Source organism: Gobio gobio, assembly GCF_949357685.1.
Source record: "Gobio gobio genome assembly, chromosome: 20".
Lineage (NCBI taxonomy): Eukaryota > Metazoa > Chordata > Actinopteri > Cypriniformes > Gobionidae > Gobio > Gobio gobio.
The window spans coordinates 21,402,029-21,425,969 of record NC_137113.1 but is presented as its reverse complement, the minus strand read 5'-3'; the positions used below and the strand labels follow the sequence as shown (position 1 = coordinate 21,425,969).

Here is a 23,941-nt window from a genome sequence, read left to right as displayed (position 1 = left end):
CTACTGAGTTGTGAGAGCGCTGTCTGTCAGCGCAAGTTTATTGTGTTTGTATCTGAGAGTTCTGAATAAACACGAGTCCCAGTCACACCGAGTCCGTCTTCATCATTATTCTACCAACTTTGTAACACATGCAATGTACCATTACAGCGAGATGAACGAGTTAGTAAGTGTTGATTATAGCATTATTTTTAGATATGTTCCAATCATATGAAAAGCGTCAGTGACGCGCATTGAGTACACAGTGCAAACAAAGAAACAACAGCGCAGTAATCGAATGTAATCCAGTTTATTGTGGGGAAAGCTGCCTAGCCCGGATATGCTCACGCTTACCCCCCTTCTGCTTAATCTCGCGCCGGGTTTGGTGCCTCCGCTGTGGCCAGATGCAGTACTGGGGGTCGGTGATGTTGAAGGCCAACCGGTCAGTGCAGCCCGAGCTTCGGCGTGCGTGAGGTTTATCTCTAAAGAGATGTGAGTCTGCCGATGTTGAGCAGAAGTTCATGATTGTATGCACATTGTAGAACAGATAGACGCAACGAGGACGTACAAAAACACTGACTCACAAGATAGAATACGCGAAAACACCGTTCTGTCGAGAGAGGGAGAAGCCGCAGTGTGTGCACAAATAATAAATAATTAGCTACACATAAGAAATCACTGATCACAGATCAGAAGGAACTGAAAAAAGACTTCTGTTTTCATTTGTACATCCAAACACTGAGAAACTGCCAGCATTCACTTGTTCACAAGCCATGATCTCTCGAGCGTTTGCATGGGCGTGCCAGATTCTCTGGGAGGAGGAAAGGGAGGTAACCGTTCCTGTGTGGACGTCAAAACAGGAGACTTCAGGATTGGCTAGTCTGGCCTGTAATTTTCTCAAAGGCAGAGAAAGACAGCCAGAACTCGGTTTTACCATAGATATCCATAATAAAGGCTAGATGTCTCGTGCGCGCTGCTGGCCAATGGAGGTCGACGTCACAGGCAGCTCGCTCACTCGTAACATTGTTTTCATGGGTGCTTGCACTTTTAAAATAACCATAACTTGCTCAATTTTCTACCGATTTTCAAACTGTTTGGTTTGTTATAAACGTCAGAGATGTAGTTATGACACTGCATACTTATGGAAAGATTATTCATAATTTGTTCAAGCATCCATAATTATAGCCACGTTAATATTGTTTGTAAGAAACCAAATCATTTGTAAATCCGTCAAGATTTCAGTGAGATAAGAGTATTTGTGTTCATGCAGATCATCAGGTACCACAGAGCCCTGCCTGTGACAAGATGGCCGTCGGTGATGACATTAGAGACTCCGCCGTAAGACATCTAGCCTTTATTATGGATATTTATGGGTTTTACACCGATCAACATTTCTATCCACTTATTCAATATTCAGGCTAGGGGAACTCATATTAATGTTGAAATACCTCATAAAATGAAAATTTCATGCCATGGGACGTATAAATATTTTTTTTACAGTGTATGGACATATGTGATTTAAATGTAATAATAATAATATCCAGCAAAATTTGATTTAATATTTGAATAAATTAACTATTTCTTGCGCAACACATCAACAGATGACTAACAGTATTGTAGTAGATTTAATCTGCATATTTTATTGATCTTTTTACCTCAGGATCAAAACATCTGACGTGACATTGATTTTTCTTTTGTAACTTTTTATTTTATTTTTTATTTCTGGATCTATTAAGTTTTTTTGAATATATATATATACATACAACTATTTGCAATTGCAATTCATATAAAAAATATTCATTATTAATGTTTCTAAATGAAAAGTCATTTTGGAAACATATGTATGAAGGCTTTTTAAGTGGTTAATGTTAAGTGAGCTTAAACAATAGCAATATTTATAATAATGTCATAAATTAATGAATCATATATAGCTGATAGAATAAGAGTTTTAAAAGTAGCGCGAGCGTTTCCTCCTCCTTCCTAACACGCAGTGACCCTCCGTCTGCTCGCGCGACTCCTCTGAACACGCCGCTGCCTTTTAAAGCGCGAGACAGCATGAGCGCTGTCACTTTGACACTGAACGAGGCAGGCTCAGGAGCTTCCGTCGTCTCGTTCATTTACCCCCCTTTTCGTTTCCCCTTTTCACCACGTCGATAACCCATCATCCTTTAATTTCTTCTTTCTCCATTGTACCGTAAGTTTCAAAGCACCTTGTCGCCATGTACCGGTATTTTGGGGAGCTGCTGACTCGCGGAGCGGGTAACGCTCTGGCCTCGGGATGCATCGAGTCCGCTCTGCCGGCTTCCTCATCTTTGTTGAGGGTGCGTCACTACAGCGACGCCGCTGACAAGGAAGATGACCCGAACTTCTTCAGGATGGTGGAGGGCTTCTTCGATCGCGGCGCTGCTATCGTCGAAAACAAGCTGGTGGAGGACCTGAAGACCCGGGAGACGCCGGAGCAGAAAAGACACCGTGTGCGGGGGATCCTCAAGATCATCAAGCCCTGCAACCACGTCCTGAGCGTGTCCTTCCCCATCAAGAGAGACAACGGAGAATGGGAGGTTATCGAGGGTTATCGGGCACAACACAGCCAGCACAGAACTCCCTGCAAGGGAGGTAAGATATATATTTTTATTATTATTATTGTTTATTAATAAGGCATAATAACAGATCGGTTTGCTTGTCATGTGTTTTCCGCAACAAGAGGTTTCACAGCAGTTTCGGTTTGCAGTTGCAAGTAGGCTACATCCATGCTGGCTGTGGTTGGCATAATGACTATTCTGTTTTTCCTTTTCTTTTCTTTTTTCTTTTTTTATGTTTGCACGATTTGAAACTTTGGCTAGATTTGACTAGTCCCTTGTCAATAATAAATCACATTGACACACCTTGCACCTGCACAGATGTACACAGTGTTGGCAGGAATTTAGGATCCCCCCACCCCCCCCCGAATTCCATTTTATTTTTCTCAAATTCTGTTTTGCATTTTAGTTTTTATAGCTTTAAATAAATAAAAATAACTGTTATTTACAAAATGATTCAACACAGAACATGACCGTATAATATAAAACTATTCACCAAATATAGTATTTCACTTCATAAAAGTTTAGCAGAAGACATCTATGGCTGAATCACAACCTGCTATTCAGTTCAACAGCACTTTGTATGTTCTCCTCAATAATGATAATAAGTTAATGAGTTACAGCAAATATATTTTACTTTACAATAATAATAGATTTTTGTCTTAATTCTTAAATTTCACATGTCTGGTTAAAAAATGGTACTGATGGAACAATTAGTAGGATACCTTTGTTTCTGTGTGTATTATTAGTCAATAATTTTTAACTAAACTTTGCATTCCAGATTAAATAAAATGGGGAAATGATATGGCCCTAGCAAGACTATCAGGCTTTAGTGTTACTTTTTGTGTTTTGATATCTGCGGTTTCTGTTTGCCCTCAGAATAACACATTTACATGTTTATACTGTAGGTCATTAATGTGAACAGCCCAGTTTCTGCTGTTTATACTAACTTGCAACTGATTTTACCCTCATGCCAAACAAAGGCAACAAGTTGTTTCAAGTCTACTGTGTGTTTTCATTACACAAATCATTCATGTCATTCAGTTAGGTCCATTCATGTTAGGTTAATAAACACTAACCTGGGTGCTAGTTGATAAGAAGGAGGTTTTTAATGAAAGCAAGGCTGTGATGCATCTCTTAAGTAGGTTGTACTGTTATTTAATGTGTTTTTGCTGACGAAACACTGACAAATATCTTTCCAAGAAAGCTGACAACGTGAGCTGTGGAAAATGGCTTATCTAGGAGCTTTATAGAGCGTATGCCATTGAAAACATGGTTAGTCTATCCCTCACTGCCTCACTTTCATACCTGTCATGGCGCTGCTCTGAATAAGGTCTATACTCCAATGGAAGGAGTTTACTCCCATGGGTAATCCACATTGTAAATCATGTGAGGCCCACAGAATCACATTCATTTTTAACAGCGGACTTTAAGGAGCTGTGGTCAATCAAGAGATTGAGGTCGTAGAGTGGGAGGGGGAGATGTCATCATGGCACTGCATTGTGGGTGATTTGTGGGGTGACGTATCGTGAGAGAGAGTTGTAAGGGTGGATATGGGGGTAGGGCTCATCAGGCGCTCTGACTCGTCACTCGACAGGATCACTCTGCTCACATTTACACATAGTGTTTGGAGACCAAAACTCACCAGTGTGTATTTGTTCTCATGTTAATGCATATAAGTTAAGGGATATTAATGTGACTGCAGTCATGCAACGTTATGAAATTATGGAAGAGTATAGGGTCTGTTTGACAAAAAAATCTTCTGCTGCAATGCGTTGTTCTCTCTTTTTACTTGTTTTTCTGTCTCTTGTAGTGAGTTCGTAATAATCCTTAATCTTAAAGGCAACAGCTTCCCAATCAGAAAGTACTGATTTCCTTTTTTAAATAGTACTTAAAGTTGGCATTGAATTAAATTAATCATATCTATTTTCTCACTGTAAACGCAAATATGTCAGCAAAACTCAACTCAAAACAAAAAAAAATTAGGAAATTCAATTTTACATTTTAATTGCTCTTAACTTGTAATATTTGAGGAAGCTCATTCATACATTTAACTTAAAATGATCATGTAATCTCAACTTAAACATTTTTAGTAGTGGAAACTTGGCTAGCTTTAACTAGCTAAATTGCTAAAACAATGCTTTGATAGCATCAGCATAGCAATTGCTGAATGAGTACAGCAATATAAAATATTTAACACACATCTGTTCTCAAACCAAGCTCATGCTCTACTCGTCTCCGTGATGGTAACCCCCCACAAACCCACATTACAGAAACTCTTCTAAATTAGCATAGCAAAACATTAAACACTACCAAATCTCCCACTTAACATTAATATTGCATAAAAACTAAACAACCCCCCCCCCCCCCCCCCAATTAAATAACACTTAATTTGAGCATTTACTCAAAAAACTCAAACAATTAAATAATTCAGATTACTTAATGTGTACGTTTTGTAAACTCAAAAGAAAGAAACATTTCTAAATACTGATAAAAGTTAATTGGATTGAAATAATTTGTTTCATTTAAGTTGGCTCTACTCAAGCCAATTAATTATTTTGAGCATTAGGGTTTACAGTTTGTTGTAGATCTTATTGTGAAGAATTCATCCATGCATATGTTTGTTTTCTTTTTACTTTTTTAACTCGTAATGTTTAATAAAAAATGGCATTACAGTGAAAAATACAGACCTTTCTCTGGTAATATATGCCGGACTTCTCAAATAATTTTTACCCAATTGAGTGCAACATCCACATCTCGAAATCCAAACAACAAACAATGCATACAGAACCATATATATATATAAATATGGTCACGATTTTAATGAATCATCAATGTGATTATGATAAGACCAGTGCTAATAATAATCTCAGCACAACCTTTTGATGCATAATTTTCTCTTCGCAAAACAATGGCGGCTAGCAAATGTATTACATTTTTGAATGTCATGCGTAAATTGCTTTTGGTAAAAGACCCATTTACAGCTTGGCAGACACAAAATGGAGCACCTTCGGTAAATCACGATGAATCTGAACCAGCCAATCAGAAACGCTCGCTCTGAATCATTTAGCATATTCAGGTGGTTTGTAGTTAATTTCCAAGTGTCAGAAGTTAGCAAAACGGTAGACATCAGTTGCAGCACTTTTAATCATTCATTTGATGCAGACTCTTGATCTCGGTGGCTCAACGACTATCACTGACAAAAGTGCTGCGATTGACATTATCTATGTGTAATAAGCAAGATTAGGTACACATTACAAAGTACAAGAGCAATTCCACTAACACACCGTGAGCTAATGGCGGTGCATTTCAACATCTGTTTCATCAGCCAAAGTCATGCACGTGAACGTCAGAATCACTAGATCATCTGAAACGTTTTGGCCGCGTATCCTTTATATGCAAGAGTAATGGGAAAAAAAGGATGGTGTGAGTCAGACTTGTGCAGAAAGTGCACATCCTGTTTATAATAAAGCACATTTGGCTTGATAAGCAGAGTCGAAGGAGATGCTGGAAAGGTCTCCTGTTCGTTGGATGCAGTAGGTGATCTGTGCTGAGTCATTCCTCCATTCAAGAGCCCCTGCCAGCTCTCTCATACTGTTTCCCCTCCCCTCTGTGTGTAGGCCATTTCAGCTATAGCGGAAAAAAACACATCTGTTCAGCTGGTGAGCTTTTAAATGCAGACAAAACGACGCCTAGAGAGGCTGATTTTCTTATTGATTTTTTTTTCAGCAATTAAAAAACATCATGTTCAGTGATTTAGTTCCATATCTGTTGGCCTGTATGTTGGCAGTTTTCTCACTAGTATTATGAAAGTGAAATATGAGTAAACATTATAGCACATAATATCACTCGTTTGGGCCAAACATCCTCCTCTGCATTTACAGAAACATTGTGACCAAATCAGTCATTCAATATCACTAATTATTCCCAGTCTCATTTCCCACTGCTTTTGCAGAACGGCAGTGTGTCATTTATGTTAATTGTAAAAGAGATTTGATACATCCGCCTGGGTGTGAGACCGACACACTCTTTCACACTATCAATCAAGATTTATGATGCAGCCTGAGTCAGTACAGCCTCCACACACACACACACACACACACACACATACTCACAAATACACAGGACTCCCCCGGCACAGATGACATTCAGATACCCTTTACTTCCCTAGGTCAGACAGGACATTATGTACTTCCAGGTTTTCCCTTTTATCTTGTGTATATTTTGATAGTTTGTACTGTCCTTTTGTACAACCTGGAAATATAAGATCATTCTAAAATTGCGTGACATTACATTTACATTATTATAGTGAATATACAGCAACCATGAATAAATGGAAATGCATTGGTCCAATGCAACACATATGCATTATAAAGGTGTGGTCACATGGAATTTTGTATGCAAAAACGGGTTACATTGTCGATTGTCAATAGCATAAACAGAAACAGAAGTCACTTTCAAATCAAGCAGTTTTCTGCATGAGTGTAATCTGCTTGGGAAACGTTTTTTTGCTCTCACCTTAAACTTCAAATAGGAATGACTGGATTTCGTAAATTTGTTGTGCAACACTAAATGTTGCACGCATTTAAATGTGTCCCTTTGATTACACCGATAAGTGATAAAGAAGATCTGCTTGCGGACCTGATTCCTTCATTGCTGTTCAACTATTAACCCATTTTTACAGTATTATCATTGTTACATTATAGGACACATGGTTTGTGTCCTTTGAGGTCACGTCCATGCTGGATTTAGGAAACCAATACAAGGCGCCAGAGTCTCTAGAAGGAAGTAATGGTAGCACCTGTTCTAACGGAGCGTGACTAGAGCACAGAAGTTGAGCTTTTTTTTAGCTGCATAGCTGGAAAAGGTGACCTGTGTCCTTTAGAAACATGAACTGGTGAACCCATGTAAAAGTCTCAAAATGGTCTAAGCTTGGTTTATTACTAAACTGCATTGTTTGAAATGTATCTAGTCTTACATGTGTTTTCTTGTCTAATTATACGCAAAAAGTGAGCCGTTCATTAAGTCTGACGACATCTTGTCGTATTCTGTCCTGTTTATCTTCAGTCAATTCAGCATGAAGACACAGCTAGCACCACCGGCCAAGAGTCTGTATAGCTTCAGAGTGTCTGTTTGTTTAAGCCCATTGTGTGTGTTCATGGTGTTTGATCCTCATTAGTCGGTAGAGGAAAGATCTGCCGAGGCTTTAGTAACCAATTGACTCTTTCTAATGGCTGTGATTAAGTCCAGTTTCATGGGTCCTTTTGCTTTTCTTTTTCAGGTATCCGATACAGCATGGATGTCTCCGTGGATGAGGTTAAAGCTTTGGCCTCTTTGATGACATACAAGTGTGCTGTTGTGGGTAAGCTTTGTTTTAGTTTTTTCCTCAACATCTAGTTTGGGTGAATTTTTCACTTGGTAAATTGCTGAATTGTGCTTTAGATCTCTTTCCTAGACTCAAATGCATTATTCTAATAAGCCGTTGAGTTATGTTGGTTCTAAAAACTCATAGATTACACATAATTTGTCTTCTACTAGATGTGCCATTTGGCGGAGCTAAAGCTGGAGTGAAAATCAACCCCAAGAATTACTCCGTAAGTTCCAACACACATGTATAGACTCTGAGCACACAGGCTCCAGAAATAACTCTTTATAGTGTCTGTGGGCTGTGTTTGCTTTTTTCATGGGCTCGATGAAGTGGAAACACATTTCATGCCATCAGTCCTCCTTTCTCTTTTAAATGGGCCTTGCTTCCTGATTGGATGAAGTCTTGGATAATGGAGTCCACAATATAAAGATGTATCAATGTACAGCTTTAGATCTTCGCTTTGTTGTTCTGTTAGTTTTCTTACTGAACCTTATTGCTTAAAGGGATAGTTCACCCAAAAACGAAAAATTTATTTTTAACTCCAACAGTTGCCGTCTGTCAGTCATATAATTCATGTGAATGGGGTCTAATTAATAGTAGTAAAAAAAACTAGTAAAAAAAACATGCACATACAACTTCAAATTAAACCCTGCAGCTCGTGGCGACACATTGATGTCTTAAGACACGAAACGATAGGTTTCTTCGAGAAACCGAGCAGTATTTCACCTATTATCAGATTAATTTCATCAGCTCTCCAGACCGCCATAACTTCCTGTGAGTAAGGTCAAAATGCCTGCTCGGTCATAGATATATACATAGATGCCTCATAAGTGCCTGCGCGGATCGGTCGAATGAGGAATTTACATATATATTTCTATGATCGCGCTGGTATTTTGACCTTACTCACAGGAAGTTATGGCGGTCTGGAGTGCTGATGACATTCTTCTGATATGAGGTGAAATAATAGCATAAATACCGTTCGGTTTCTCGGAGAAACTGAACGTTTCGTGTCTTAAGACATCAATGTGTCATCACGAGCCGCAGGGTTTAATTTGAAGTTGTATGTGCATGGTTTTTTTACTCTAATAGAATTAGACCCCATTCACATGCATTATACGACTGACAGACGGCAACGGTTGGAGTTAAAAATCTTAATTTGTGTTCTACTGAAGAAACAAAGACACCTACATCTTGGATGCCCTAGGGGTAAGCAGAAAAACAACAAATTTTCGTTTTTGGGTGAACTATCCCTTTAAGGGAGTGAAAGTGTTTACTTTTACCCTGTACTTATTTCCATAGGTGAACTTGCTATGATAATATAATATAATGTCATATGTCATAATAAAATGTTAAAATCGATCAATTTAACAAACAATGAAAAAACATTGATTTTGTGCTGTTCAGGATAATGAGTTGGAGAAAATCACAAGAAGATTCACCATTGAGCTGGCCAAAAAGGGGTTCATTGGTGAGTTTGATTCATTAAACAGCACAACTGTTTTTAACATTGATAGTAATAAGACATATTACTATCAGCAAATCACAAGCAGCAAATCGACATATTAGAATGGTTTCTAAATGATCACGTGACACTGAAGACTGGAGTAATTGTAATTAGGGCCCGAGCACCAGTAGTGTGAGGACCCTATTGGAATAGCTTGGTCTATTATTATTCTTCTGAAATTCGGTAGACACATGTAACAGCCGAATACCTACAAAAAAGTCCCTTGGAGCAAAATCTGAAAACCAACAGAAAGTGAAATATTTTACATTTTCTCTGCAAAAGTTTTGCAGTTTTTGCCATTTCCACCCTTACTTTAACAAACTCTTCCTAGAGATTTGATCAGATAAACATCATATTTGGTCAGTCTAATCTAGGCCTTTGCAACGTTAAATTGTGAAGATCTTGCTTTTTTGTTGAAGGGCATGTCCATGGCAGCCTGACAAAGTTCGATGTTTCACCATGAAACAGGCATAACTCGGGCATGCAATGTCCAATCTCCCCTAAACTTCACATATTTGATAACAGTCCTGACCAGTGTTGCCAAATTTTTTCCAAGGAAAGTAGCTAAAGCCTGCCCAAAAAGTCGTTAAATGTCGCTAGATGACGTCATGCGTCAATTAGCATATCCGTGACGTCACCGCGTCGTCCTTGCGTTCTGCCTGCCTAATGTGCTCTCTTAATCCGTGCTCACATACTGTATTTTAAAATAATACAATACAGCCAACTGTCCAATAAATATGTTGTCATTTCCTATATCTTTTTTTTTTTTCATACAGTAGAACGAGTATGATATAGTTAATGACTAAATGTTTTTTTAACAATCTGAATTGAGAGATGTCTGAACCTGGATGAACTAAAGCTCTGTGATAGTGAGTAATATAAGGGATAAGCACAAGAGAAGAATGGAAATCATAACGGGTCAAACTAAATTCTTTAAATATAAAACAAAAGGAAGCAGATATTTGATTGGTCCGTGGCAACCATGTGTAGCTCGCTCATTCACGTCTGTCAGCTGCTGTGTGTTTTCAACATAGACCATAAAAAAAATACGGCACGCGCTGCTCCTCTCAGCCACAGCCACTCACTGAACAGGGTAAACGCAGAGAGAGGTGTGACGGCAGGGTGAAAGCAAGACCTCGCGCTCGCAGAACAGTACTGGCGACATTTGTAAAATAAAGAAGCTGACGTTAGTCCAAAAAGTCGCTAGATTTGTCGCTAGTCGCTTTTTTGAAAAAGTCGCTAAAACATCAGTCGCTAAGTTGGCAACACTGGTCCTGACCTGAAGACATCTACATGGCAATATTCAGTTATAGTCAAAGCGCCACCTGCTGGCAGCAGGAAGTGTGGCACATAAAAATGCTATTTTTCTCCTATATTTACCTGCTTAAATGCTTAAATGTCGACCACTATTCACTGTTTTCCTGAGGCCACCAGGAGCGAGGGCCCTTTCATCGCTGCTTGCAACTTTACTGGGTTTTTTTTTTTATCACAATATTAAATATTATAATATCTTACTGTTTTACTACTTCCTATTTAGCACTGGTGCATATAAGATTATTTTAAAAACATTAACTTTTGAATGGTAGTGTAAATATTTATATTATACTATAAAATATAGTTCTGTTTATAGTCTTAACAGATAAAGCAGATCTCACTAAACTGAATTATAACACAGTGCATAGTATGTTTGTGACAGTCAATCACTTACGCATTATAAGATATGTTTTGTGATATCACTGCATTGCAACAAATCTGGAGGTATCAGGAAATTCTCATTGAAATATTAACTTCCCTGCTCTTTTAACCCGGAAGAGCTTCAGCACCCTGGTGCTGTCAAAAAAAGCTGCGTGCCCCCTCCCTGCCCCCTCTGGGGCTGTTTTTGGAAATGTATTCCGAGTGCAAGGCTGTCCGCGTAGCTGTTTATCTGGATGCCTTCCTGTTTTCCCTGGCCAAAGCAACTGGCACTGGTGTGGGGGGAAGGGTGGTCCGCTCTCACAGCGTCAGAGTGGGAACTGAAACTCCTGCTCTCCAGTAAAACAACACAAGCTGCCTACTCAGATCATTTGTTGCATTGCATCCCAAAATATTTCCCCCTGAGATGTGCCAACAATCAAGCATTCATATTTAAGTACATTAAGCGTGGTTCATGATGCTCACATGACCACCGTCTGCATTCATAACACAATTACAGCTGACAAGTTCTAAACAATCTCTTTCCTCTCTCCCTTCGTTATTCTTTCCATTCAGGACCTGGCATTGACGTACCCGCCCCTGACATGAGCACCGGTGAGAGGGAGATGTCCTGGATCGCTGACACCTATGCTAACACTATCGCCCACACTGTAAGCAACTGACCATGTCTTCTAACACCTTATCAAATTATTAACCATGCCATATACCCATAAAACTCTGCTGTTTTTACCTTGCTATCACTTGTAGATTAAGGCCTAGCCTGTTTTAACAAAAGGGAAAGGTTAAAAAGCATATCCCATAATGTGTATTTGAGCAATAGGTACAAAAACAATATTCCACAGAGATCTTCTTTAAGAAGTGAATCTTTCATCTTTTCGTAGCTTTATCAGGAACCTTACACCCTTTGTTTGTCTGTCTTTGATAGTGTTATGCTATCTGTACGACAGACTGTGCAATGTTTACCTTTGTGCCCTAATAAATGGATAAGTCACAGCTTTATTTGCACGGACAATAGCAACCAGTTTGTTTTCTTATTATATATGTGCATATTTTGGAGTGTTTTTCCTCCTCGTGATATGATTTTGGATGACAGCTGAGTCAGTTGGAGTATGAAGATGCCTGAAGCAGAAATTGCAAAAATGGTCACATTGTACAGATTTTCACTCGGTCTCTGTATTTGCTATGGTGCTTGTGGTCAGGGTTATTTCTCCTAGAGGGCTCTTATTATAGTTACATCATCCCCTAATGCAGTACTAGCAATATCACCATGGCAACAAAAGAATGGTCATGTCTTGTTCTGTTTTTTTTTACGTTTAAATGGGAGGTTAATGACTGTGTTAAACAATATCCAGCCTTTGCTAATCCTGCAAAGACATGGAAATGGTCTTTGGATGCAAGATTTTTGCCAAGTCAGGCTGGACAAGGCAAGAGTCCAGTCACATCCAAGCACAATGGCACCCTGGAAACAACTTGACCTAAGAATACATTTTATATAACAGTACCTTTTCTGTAACGTTAATGTTAGATAAGAGATGTCCTACAAGCACAGAAAAATATCTATAGATGTATATCTAATATCTATCTAATCTATATAATAAAAATCTGTTGTTAAAGTTATGACCAATCATTATTTCCACATAATGGCTCATAACAAATAAATGGCTTTAAAGATTAATTAAATTAAAATCCTTTCTAAATAAACCACTAAAGATTAAAATTAGTTGTTTTAAATACTGCAAGTATAAGTGAATTTAGGTATTTATGTACAGTATGAAAAATTTATATTTGTTTTGAGAATTGCTAAAGATGACTTTCTACAGTGTTATTAAATGTGTGTTTTAAAGATTCACTTTAAGTGAGCATTAGATGTCAAAAATGTTTTATTTTACTATTATTTATATACTATTATAATATTATTTTATAGTTGTATAGTATTATTTATTTAATTTTAGTATTATTTCAAATTAGCTTTTATTTTAATATTTTTCATTTTAATTTAAGGTTGTAATTTTTATGTGCTCATTTTTATTTTTTAATATTTCTATTTAGCTTTAATTTATATTTCCGTTTTAGTAGTAATTTTAATACTTCAACGTTTTTCATCTAGCATTTTTATTTTATTTCGGATTTATTTAATTGAATGTATTCTTAATAGTTTCAGTTCATTAATAAGCATACGTTTAAACGACAACAATGTACTAAAAACTGAAACATTTTTCCTTCTTTTCGCATACAGACATTGTCAAAAGGATCCCTGTTCACGCTGTATTATGCATGCCAACCCAATAGTTGGTGATGTCACTTTGTAAATTGTGCTGCACAAGTCCTGAAAAGTGAAGCCAAAGAATTGCAATCGCCCTCTGGTGGCTGGCTGTAGTATAGGTCATAAACCCTGCCCTGTCCATGTAATTGAATGGGACGCAAACTAATAAATCCAATTACACTTCAAATTATTTCATTATTTCATTGTCATTTTAGGTAGTTCTCATTATGCAGATGTATTTTCAATTGTTTGTTTTTTCACCTAAGTTTGGTTTTAGTTAGTTAGTTATGATGCTATAAAAAGAGGATGTTACTTCATGATTGACAGCAGTGTTTGCGATTTTGAGTGTGGGCGGGACCTTGATACCCCGGCTCCACCTCAGGATCACTACTGTGCAGACTCGGGCTCCAAGTGACGTAATCGGCAACGACTGTTACTGGGATAAGTTGGCTTAGTTTTTCTACAGTGGAAGGAATTGGAGATGTGCTGTCCATCTTTTTATACAGTCTATGGACTGAACACTTAATTTGCATGCGCATGAAATAACTCTTTTCATAAATTCACATTTTTGTAGTTTACACTGAGATGATAATGGTATCGTTAATTTGTACTTTGAAACCCATTTTCAAAAGTTTGTGTTTTCAGGCCCCTAAAACGCTGTTGTTGTGTAAATGAACTGCCAAAACCCAACACTGGTCTAAATGTAAAAATAGGGGAATTGAGCATGAACAGTGAAATATTCAGTACGAACGGTTTCTGGCAAATTAAAAATGGTCTCACTATAATAAACGTTGCTTGGTCCAAAGCTGAAGTTTCAGACGCATGGGAAACTTTGTCTGCCAGGGAACAGTTAAATATTGATAGGACTGGAATATAGTTGAGGTTATAAAGGGCAATAATCGCACTAATCACACTAATACTGCAGTCTCAGCAGATTTGTGCACAGCGGCAGTCGAGGGGAACGTTGAATAAACTCGACTCAGGCATGCAAATCATGTTGATGGAATGTTCAGCAGTAATGAGATGCTTTGATTTCCCCTCTCAGCCTTTCAGATGTTTGATTATTATGGTGCATATGATTTGATCGCAAATACGTTTTTTTTTTTTACATTTATCTTTGTGTGCACTTGTCTGGAGGTTAATTAGGTTGTTTTATATTGTTGTCCGTCCCCTGCAGTGACCTCTGCCCTGGTCTACTCGCTGTTGTGCGTCATCTGTGCGTAGAGCACATCTTGTTGCCGTTTCCTCATTCAATGACATAAATAGGGTTACAGTAGCTGCCCTTGGGGATAATTGCAAGCTGCGATTGGTCTGTGACCCCTCTCACATACCCTTACGACAGCGTGATGTGATCTCTTCACATCAATCCAAGAACTCTGGATTGTCGGTGCATCACATGTTGTCCTTGTCCTACAGCCAACCACTGTTGACTGTACGGAGTTGAAAACCAAGAACGTTTTTTTTTTTTTTTTTTTTTTTTTTCAGAACTGGTCAAAATATTGGAACTGATGGCGTTCCATTAATGGTTTCACATTAATGTGTACTAAAAGGGTTAGTTCACACAGAAATTAAAATTAGCCCATGATTTACTCACCCTCAAGTCATCCTTGGTGTATATGACATTCTTCTTCGGAGTTATATTAAAAAAGTTCTGGCTAATCCAAGCATTATAAAGGCATTGACTTTTTTTGAAGTCCATAAAATTGCATCTATCCATCATAAAAGACATCCACACAGCTCCGGGGGGTTGATAAAGGCCTTCTGGAGCGAAGTGGTGCGTTTGTGTAAGTATAAAATAGCTAACTTCTGGTTGATTGCCACACGCACCGATTTACGACGAAATAGTAACCCTTGACACTTGACACATTAATATTGATGAACGCAGAAGTGCAGAGGATAGAGCGAAACAAAACTTAGCATCGGGGGTTACTCTTTTAGCGCAAGTCGACTCGTGCACTGCTGACCACCGGAAGCTATTTTAGTCTATTTTTAAATATGCTTATTTTTCTTACACAAACGCGCCACTTCGCTTCAGAAGGCCTTTATTAACCCCCTGGAGCCGTGTGGATATCTTTTATGATGGATCGATTTATTTTGGTACATAAAGTAAATGGGAAATGTTGTCTCTGTGACTAACTGAAATTTAAAAAAAAAGTGTTGTCAAATCGATTAATCGTGATTTAATTGCATCCAAAATAAAAGTTTGTTTACATCATATGTGTGTGTACTGTGTATAATTATTATGTGTATATATAAATACACACACATGCATGTATAAAAAAAGTTAAAAACCACATATATATATATATATATATATATTATTTATTTATTTTTGTTTGTGTTTTTTTTAAAGTTTTGGTTAACTATATGTGTAGCTGTGGTAGAAAGCATAATGCACTAATAATTGTTTCTGTTCTGTTTCTGTAGGATATCAATGCCCACGCCTGTGTGACGGGTAAACCCATTAGCCAGGGTGGAATCCACGGCAGAATCTCAGCCACTGGTCGTGGAGTCTTCCATGGCATTGAGAACTTCATCAATGAAGCCTCCTACATGAGCAAACTGGGCCTGACCCCTGGATTTGCTGACAAAACCTTTATTATTCAGGTACATACATAGAGGGCCATTTGAAGAGGATAAACTGACAGTAACTAGTTTTTTTACTATGTTTGGATAATTGGCAAATAGTTTTTCTATACAATAAAACCTCACTGGTAGAGTAAAATGCTCTATTTCATACAGTGAAAGCGTATAACCAGGAACTGTCGAGCTAAAAAAAAATGAAAAAGGCTGATGTCACCTAAAATGTTTATTACATAAAGCTGTCGTATGACTTCAGAATCCTTTTAATATTGTGCAAAATTTGGACTATTTTTGTTATTTTAGGAACATGACTGCCCCTGGTCAAAATATGTTTTCATTTTATGGAAAAAGCATTGTTAAAATTATACAAACCTACTTTTGTGTTGCACGTAAGAAAGTTATTCCAGTTTTGTAACAACACAAGGGTGCGTAAATGATTACAGAATTAAAATTTTGGGCTGAAATAACACAGTGACAGCCTAAAATGCTGACTAAATATCAGTTTTACACAAAAAGGGAAGAGTCAGTCATATGTCAACATATAGTACATCTCAGTTCCTTTGAAGTCATGTGCCGTGAGAATCCCACAGCAGATACAGCAAATCACTACTCTCCATTACAGCTGTGAAATCTGTTGATTTTACTATGAACTTGCTGGTTTATTCTCTAGGATTAAGATTTAGAGCCTTGCAAATAAAACCGAAAGTAGTTTTGTCAGAGTCTTTGGGTTCTGATGAATTTCAGTCTTAACCACAATGTGGTCGAAACTCCTAAAATCAATCCATGGAGCCCAGACTGCTGGGGGAGGGGATTCTCATCAGCTGTTGCTCTGGGATTACCGTCTCACGAAATTACATTTCTTTTTAAAGATTTACTGGCATGTGTAGCGAGAAGACAAGAGAAGATGCTGTCACGTGTCATGGATTTAGTGCAGTGCAGAGAAGAGAGAGCCTCATTATTATGAATCTAAGCCTCGGGAGAGAGTTTATTACATAATTATGTTGCGCTGACTTAGTATGACTGCTTCCCGTTTGTCCTTTTGTAGTGTGAGCAGCCATATGCATTTCCCCTTTCAACATGCACATGACAATTTGCCTGAAATACCTTTTTATGTGGTGAAAATCTTGCAAAGACAAACATTTTGGAGCAGTGGTTCTCAACCTTTTTGACCCCATTGTCCAGTAAAATATTCAAAGGCTCCCAGATATTCAAGTATTTGTGCTGTAATTATGACAAAGTTGCATATTTTCAATCTTTTTGTATAAACTGAAACTAGGAGTATTTATAGTATTATATTATGAAGTCGCAAAATGATTTGTGATTTAAGTTTCAAGAACTATATGCTCTTCAATTTAAAAACAACAGTTATTAAGGGGGGGGGGGGGGGGGGGGGCATATTTTTTTACTTCATTATTTATTCGTTTTTACTATAATTTATGAAGAAATATTTAGTTTGCATCTTGGTTTTACATGTTTTCCAGCATTTTAATTTGGAGTTGAGTTTGATTTATTTATTCGCTGCCTGTTCCTTGAGATTTTCTTATGGGGTTTTATAAATTTTATTAAAATAAGGTTTGCTGTGAACATAAATGTATTGTTCTGCAACGTAAATTACACACACCTTATCTAGTTGCTTATTTTTTTGATTACATACGATTTTTAACATTAATAAAAAACAGTTTGCATTTTCAATATTGGGTGTGTGTAGTTTACATTTTAGAGCAAAGTATCATCAAGTTTACCACAGACCTTATTTTACTCATCAATTGAAAAACCTCATAGGAAAATTTTGAGGGATCCAGTGGCGAATAAGTCTTCCGGTTTTTGACGTCATCCCTGCCCCACTCTATTTAGAGCCAATGCTAGAGCTAGTGTATGCTAAATCAAACCACACGGGGGCTCCACTTCCACACACACACAAAAATTATGTTTTAATCACAATTTCACCTAGTTTCTTGTCCTGTCATGCAGGGTTTCGGTAATGTGGGTCTGCATTCCATGCGTTACCTTCACCGTTATGGTGCCAAATGTGTGGGAATTGCTGAGATCGACGGCAGCATCTGGAACCCCAACGGCATGGACCCCAAAGAGCTGGAGGACTACAAACTGGTCAGTTAAGGGTCCATTTACAATCGCTTTTCTGAAACTCTAGTGAGAATTTGCTCTTCTTTCTGTACTTGAACTGATTTCTGAATATATTTGTGCTTTTGTCTTCAGCAACATGGTACCATTGTGGGCTTCCCCAACGCTCAGCCGTATGAGGGAAACATTCTGGAAGCTCAGTGTGATATCCTCATCCCTGCGGCTGGAGAGAAACAGCTTACCAGGAAGAATGCTCACAATATCAAAGCTAAGGTCTGACATCAACAGCATCATCCAGTTGAGCTCGAAATGTTTAAATGCCCTTTACCCATGCTGAACATATATAAATGTGATCTTTTTGTGGATTCAGATTATTGCTGAGGGTGCTAATGGTCCCACTACACCTGATGCTGACAAGATCTTCGTAGAGAAGAACGTCATGGTCATTCCAGTAAGAGAAATTTGTTATATTCTCTCAATTTGTCATGCTTAAGGATAATAGAAATGGGAATAATTTATTTCTTGGTGTGCAGGACATGTACCTGAACGCTGGAGGTGTCACAGTCTCCTATTTTGAGTGGCTGAAAAACCTGAACCATGTCAGCTATGGTCGCCTGACCTTCAAGTACGAGAGGGACTCCAACTACCACCTGCTGAGTATGTGTTTAAACTTCCTCCAGCCGCCCTACAGCATCCTATCGGACTCAGTCACTCAAAGAGTAGCAGCATGAATCAATAGAGGTGGCTCTGAACGTGCATCATGAATGCATCAGAGACATTATTCAAAGCTATTGTCTGCCAACATGCATCTTCAGAATGTTGTCTTTAACTCCCTTCGTGTTCTCGTTTTTACCTCGTGATTCCCTGTCCTTGCCTCACTCCCTCCCTTTTGGCACTTTTTCTTGGCATGCAGACAGACCTGCATGACATTTGCTTCTTACAGGACAGGTTGCACCACCCCTGCTCTTGTGTTCTATATGTACTGGCCTATATTCCCTCTATGGCTTCTCTTTCTCTCCTTAGTTATACCAATTAAATTGGCATCCAGATGTCACAACCTTCAAGAAAAGAGCCCTTAATGTAATTTGCATTAAGGGCTCTTCTCCAGAGTTATGAAGCTTCTTTTGAACAGATGTGTCAGTGTGACTGAAGTAAAGTTGGCTGTTAACATTACAGTGTGATTTCATAAATAAATTTCACAAATCAGTGCAGCACAAAAGTAAACATTTTCAAATGTATTCTTTGTAATTGATAGTGATCATTTACACCCTTAAATGGTGCTTTTGTGCATTTTATTAAATGTCACTCTTACAACCGCAGAAGGGAATTTGAATAAATGTTCAACCTGTTTATTTTTTGTTCTTTCTTTCAGTGTCTGTGCAAGAAAGTCTTGAAAGGAAGTTTGGAAAGCAGGGCGGCCCCATCCCCATTGTCCCCACCGCTGATTTCCAGGCCCGCGTAGCTGTGAGTGTCCATAACGTGCATTTTTTTACATATTTGGCATAATCATTTCAAATCCGTTTACTGAATTGTAGTGGTAGCAGCCAAAAAGTATGTATGTATGTATGTATGTGTGTGTGTGTGTGTGTATATACATACATACATACATACATACATACATACATACATACATACATACTTAAAATGTTTTTATATATATATATTAGTGCACGCGTTAACGCAGGCAATTCTTTTTTTCAGTTTAACTCATTAAAAATATTTAACGCAGCGTCTGTTTTGATATAAATTTTTGCCCAGCGTTACATTATGATCACGCTCTTATTCATGTAAATGCTTTTAAACAATCTAAGCACGACAAGACACAAGAGAACGCGCTGTATGTCAATGTCCTGTCTGTGTGGGTGCGACTCAATCCGCTCCTCAGTAGTCAGGGCACTGATCAGGGAGTCGTCCACATTCATGTACACGATATACTGATTCACCACCTAGGAAGCTATAGGGAGCTAGTCGAGGGACACCCTGACACGCGCGCCAGTCTCGTGCACACATAGAGTTCTCTTTCACTCTTGAACAAAAAAATAACACGAGAATTTTGGCAAAATGCCAGTTTTGTCGAGTATTGTCATATTAGGAGTCTTAAATTAGTTAAATAATGTCTTAAAATGAACTTGTGAGAAAATCTGCAAATGTATCTGTGAATGCTCTCCACACATAGTATACGTTCATCAAATACTTTCACTTCAAACCCTTAAAATCCCAGCCTCAGCCCTTTCAGAAGTACTGGTGCTTGGGTAGAAACCTATACATATAGGCTGACAAAAATCCTAATTTTAAAGAAAAACGTTAGACGGACTTGGAGGCTTTGCATCTGAAGTCTTCACACATATATATAAAAATTGTATGTATACACACACACACACGCATATACACATCTGATTTCAGTCCTAAAAATTGGATTTGAAACCAAATTTAATTGATTTATGTGCCTTGTGAACAAAGCCTTAGAGTGCTCTTCAAGATCAGCAATTCTTAACCCTCGTGTCATATTTGTGCATTGATGTGATGTGTTTGTGTTTGACACAGGGCGCCTCTGAGAAGGACATTGTGCACTCTGGTCTTGCCTACACCATGGAGAGGTCGGCCAGGGTAAGTTCTTTTAATGTCAATGAAGAGTTTTGAAGGCCATTATACATGCTGAAGCTGACGCCCATAGAACCACTCAGTTTCTGCCTGTAAAACAACACCAGGTAGAGCAGGAACCTCCCTTTACTCCACCTCAGCTGCTTTTTACAGCGTTGTGTCGTCGTGTGGTGGTAAAAATACATGTTACGCCCTGGCTTCAGGCACATTTTAGCATTGTGCGATATGATCACCATGCAAAGAAAGCCACCTCGCCCATTGCACAGATGTTAATGTTTACTGATGCTCTTTCTGCTTTGTAAATGTGCTTTAATGTTGTCAGACCTGTATTCATGGTGTAATATTTTCCTTTGCAGCAAATAATGCGCACGGCAAACAAGTACAACCTGGGCTTGGATTTGAGGACGGCGGCTTACGTCAATGCCATCGAGAAGGTCTTCAAGGTGTACAGTGAGGCTGGCCTGACCTTTACATAAATTACCCACAATTCCCTTATCAAAAAGAAGACAAAAGCATCCATAAACCTTTCGATTCCCCCTCCACAACCCTTTTAATATATGAGAATTTACTTCAGCCTAACCCCCCCCCCCCATCTCCTCTATTATAACACTGTCATATCCCAAAATCTCCGTCCTAATGAATTTGAGAACTATAGAGCGGTTTAATCTGTTCTGAGGCTGCAGGTTTCACTGCTTTGCTGTATATGATGTGGTCTCGAAACAAACAGGCACCAATATTCCGGTTCCTCAAGTGTTTCTTGTTGCAACTTGTTTATTTTGTCCCTGATTTTTGTATTGATCAGTGTTAAGCTAGCGTGGTCCTTTTCAAATGCAGCTGATTTTAAATGTATGTTGATTTGTCATATTGGCCTTGGCTTCCTCTCTCAAAATATCACTTCAACATATCTCTGCGTTTTTGTCCTCTGTCATGTTGCGGTAGTTTTTATTTACTTTATTCTTATTGTTCGGTGTTGCAAACCATTTCTACATGGTTATTGCTACAGTAGATGATGAAGAGCGTTAAAGATGCCTTACACCTGTGAGCAGGAGTTTTATACTCAGAGAAATTATTTTCTTTTTCACCATAATTCATGTAATGCATCACACAAAGGGAAACCCATCCATGTTTTGGCCTAGAGATGTAATGATCTAGTTCTAGCTAACAATGTGCAGTACATTTAGGTACAGACTTTCTTTTTTTTTTGTATCCGACAATTCATACCCCATAACTTTTAGAGATCTGCTAGTTGTTTGCGTGTGGATAATATTAAACCTAGAGGGCCTGGGACACTTGCGCTTAAACGAGAGCAGGTAGATGCTCACCAAGCTTATCTGCACCCATATCTGGAACTATGTTTTGGACATTTATATTGCCTTTTTGTTGAGAATAAAATAAACTATCATAATTTATTTTCTGTTGTATTTTGTATCTATTTCTCTGTGTCACCGCAATACTAACATTCCTGCATTACCACATGAATGAATTAGTCTTCAGCATGTTGTTAATTTTCACATTCCCATTATAAATCATAATTAGGATATTCAATCAATTAAAATATTTCACAACAATTTCAATATTTTAAGGGAAATGAACAGACTTTTGTGAAATGATAATGATACTTTGGTTGGAGCCACTATTGCTAACTAGCTGGCAACTGATAGATGAGGCATTTCTTTTTTTTCTTTTTTTGTGAATGTTTATGGTTGATTCTGTAAACAGAATCATTATATTTTTGTAATTGGTTCAATACTATTTTGGCCATTCAATGGCTAGTTTTACTATAAATAAAAATAATAGTTCATATTTTATATAAATGATAACAAAATTATTAAATATGTGGCTCAAAGAAAATCCTGAGTAAATCTTACCTTTTAATTTTTGGTGTCGTTCATGTGTATTAAACTCGTAAATATGATCTGTCTAACATGACTCGAACACACCATATTTTTAAAAGGTAGTCCAATATCCTCTTAACTAACCAAAACCAGCATTTTGGTTAGTCTTTCCCTGCCAGCGTTTTTCAAAAAAGTTCCCAGCCATTTGCATAATTTGCTTTTAGAAAAAAGCTTAATTTATTTATTGATTTTATTTATTTATTTATTTGATTGGGACAGTGCATGTTAATGAAAAAACATGGAATACATGCATGTAAACATGCCGGATTGTAGCCAAAGGCTAATTTCCATCCGTAGTCCCACGGGCTAAGATCACACAGGTCACAAAAACATTATAGAAATAAAATTTACATCTATATAAAGTACATCGTTTATCAAAGTTATCAAAAGTCCTATAAACAATATTCACATAAGACTCAAAAATTCATTCAGCTTCACAAACACTCATCCATGTACACATTACGAAATACAAAAATTAAAATCGCATACAACATACTCACTAATGTGTAACACTTTGGTTTGCCCATAACCATTTTTTCAACTGGACTTTAAACGAGCTATATGTAGGGCATTCTCTCAGTGTCAGAGGAAGACTATTCCACAGGTTCCCACCTCGGACAGACAGGACCGTCTGACCGTCCATCTTTTTTTAATCAAATATTTTTAATACCTTTTTATGCATTCTATTTTTAATTTAACATTGACAAAAACACCTTTTTCTCAGCTTTTTGTTCACAAAGACTACATCTGGATCTGATTCAGAACTATGATCAAAACATAGATGGAGGATACCATATAACCCAGTGAAATCAGTGAAAACACGGAAAACCGTAAATTTCCATCAATGGAGGGGAAAGAGTTAAAGGTGCAGCAATATCAAAGACTTTCTATATAGGAAGACGGTGCACTCTGATTACTTATGATTGGGAGAAAGTGCAATGCCCAATATGGTGAATAAGCCCCGCCTTCTAAATGAAAGCACCAATCGTTGATTAGTAAAGTCATCGCATCACTGCAGCTGCCGTTAGAAACTCTAATTGCTATAGTTTAGGATTGCAGATTCGCATTAGCTTTGTCCAGGCTGAAAAATTTTGGTCATGATTTGAGTGTTTAGAAACAATTTATGAGAAGGATTTCATTGGTGATTTCAAATATGAAATTGAATCATAAGCTTTGCGAACAGTTTTGGAGAATTTGATGTTTCCCCATTCAAAGCGATAGGAGCTGCACTTGCATGCCCGAGAGCATTTCAAAGATGGCCGCCGAGTGAAATGACTTGTCTTGACTTAAAGGGACTTTGGTAATATTAACAGCTAGTGGTTGAAAGCGGTACTGCAATCCAAATTCAAAATATTGGAGAGCGTTGTTTCTCCCGACCCCTTCTCTTCAGACTCGAAG

The 23,941-nt window shown here is 37.9% G+C and overlaps 1 protein-coding gene across 1 annotated transcript; it reads left to right on the top strand.

Annotated features, from left to right (window-relative positions):
- The first annotated feature begins 1,952 nt into the window (after window positions 1-1,952).
- On the top strand, window positions 1,953-22,053 carry glud1b (glutamate dehydrogenase 1b). The gene is made up of 13 exons (XM_079801000.1): window positions 1,953-2,592; window positions 7,837-7,917; window positions 8,094-8,149; window positions 9,328-9,391; window positions 11,675-11,769; window positions 15,810-15,989; window positions 17,937-18,074; window positions 18,183-18,320; window positions 18,418-18,498; window positions 18,581-18,704; window positions 19,420-19,511; window positions 20,592-20,654; window positions 21,005-22,053. Exons 1-13 carry the CDS (start codon window positions 2,196-2,198, stop codon window positions 21,122-21,124), a joined length of 1,629 nt encoding a protein of 542 aa, XP_079657126.1. The 5' UTR covers window positions 1,953-2,195; the 3' UTR covers window positions 21,125-22,053.
- Window positions 22,054-23,941: the final 1,888 nt, after the last annotated feature.

Bases quoted from the DNA above. Each gene is read 5' to 3' on its own strand.
- glud1b (XM_079801000.1), top strand. From the start codon at position 2,196: ATGTACCGGTATTTTGGGGAGCTGCTGACTCGCGGAGCGGGTAACGCT. The intron at 7,918-8,093 runs GTAAGCTTTGTT...GTCTTCTACTAG, and splicing joins ATACAAGTGTGCTGTTGTGG to ATGTGCCATTTGGCGGAGCT. The intron at 18,705-19,419 runs GTATGTGTTTAA...TCTTTCTTTCAG, and splicing joins CTCCAACTACCACCTGCTGA to TGTCTGTGCAAGAAAGTCTT.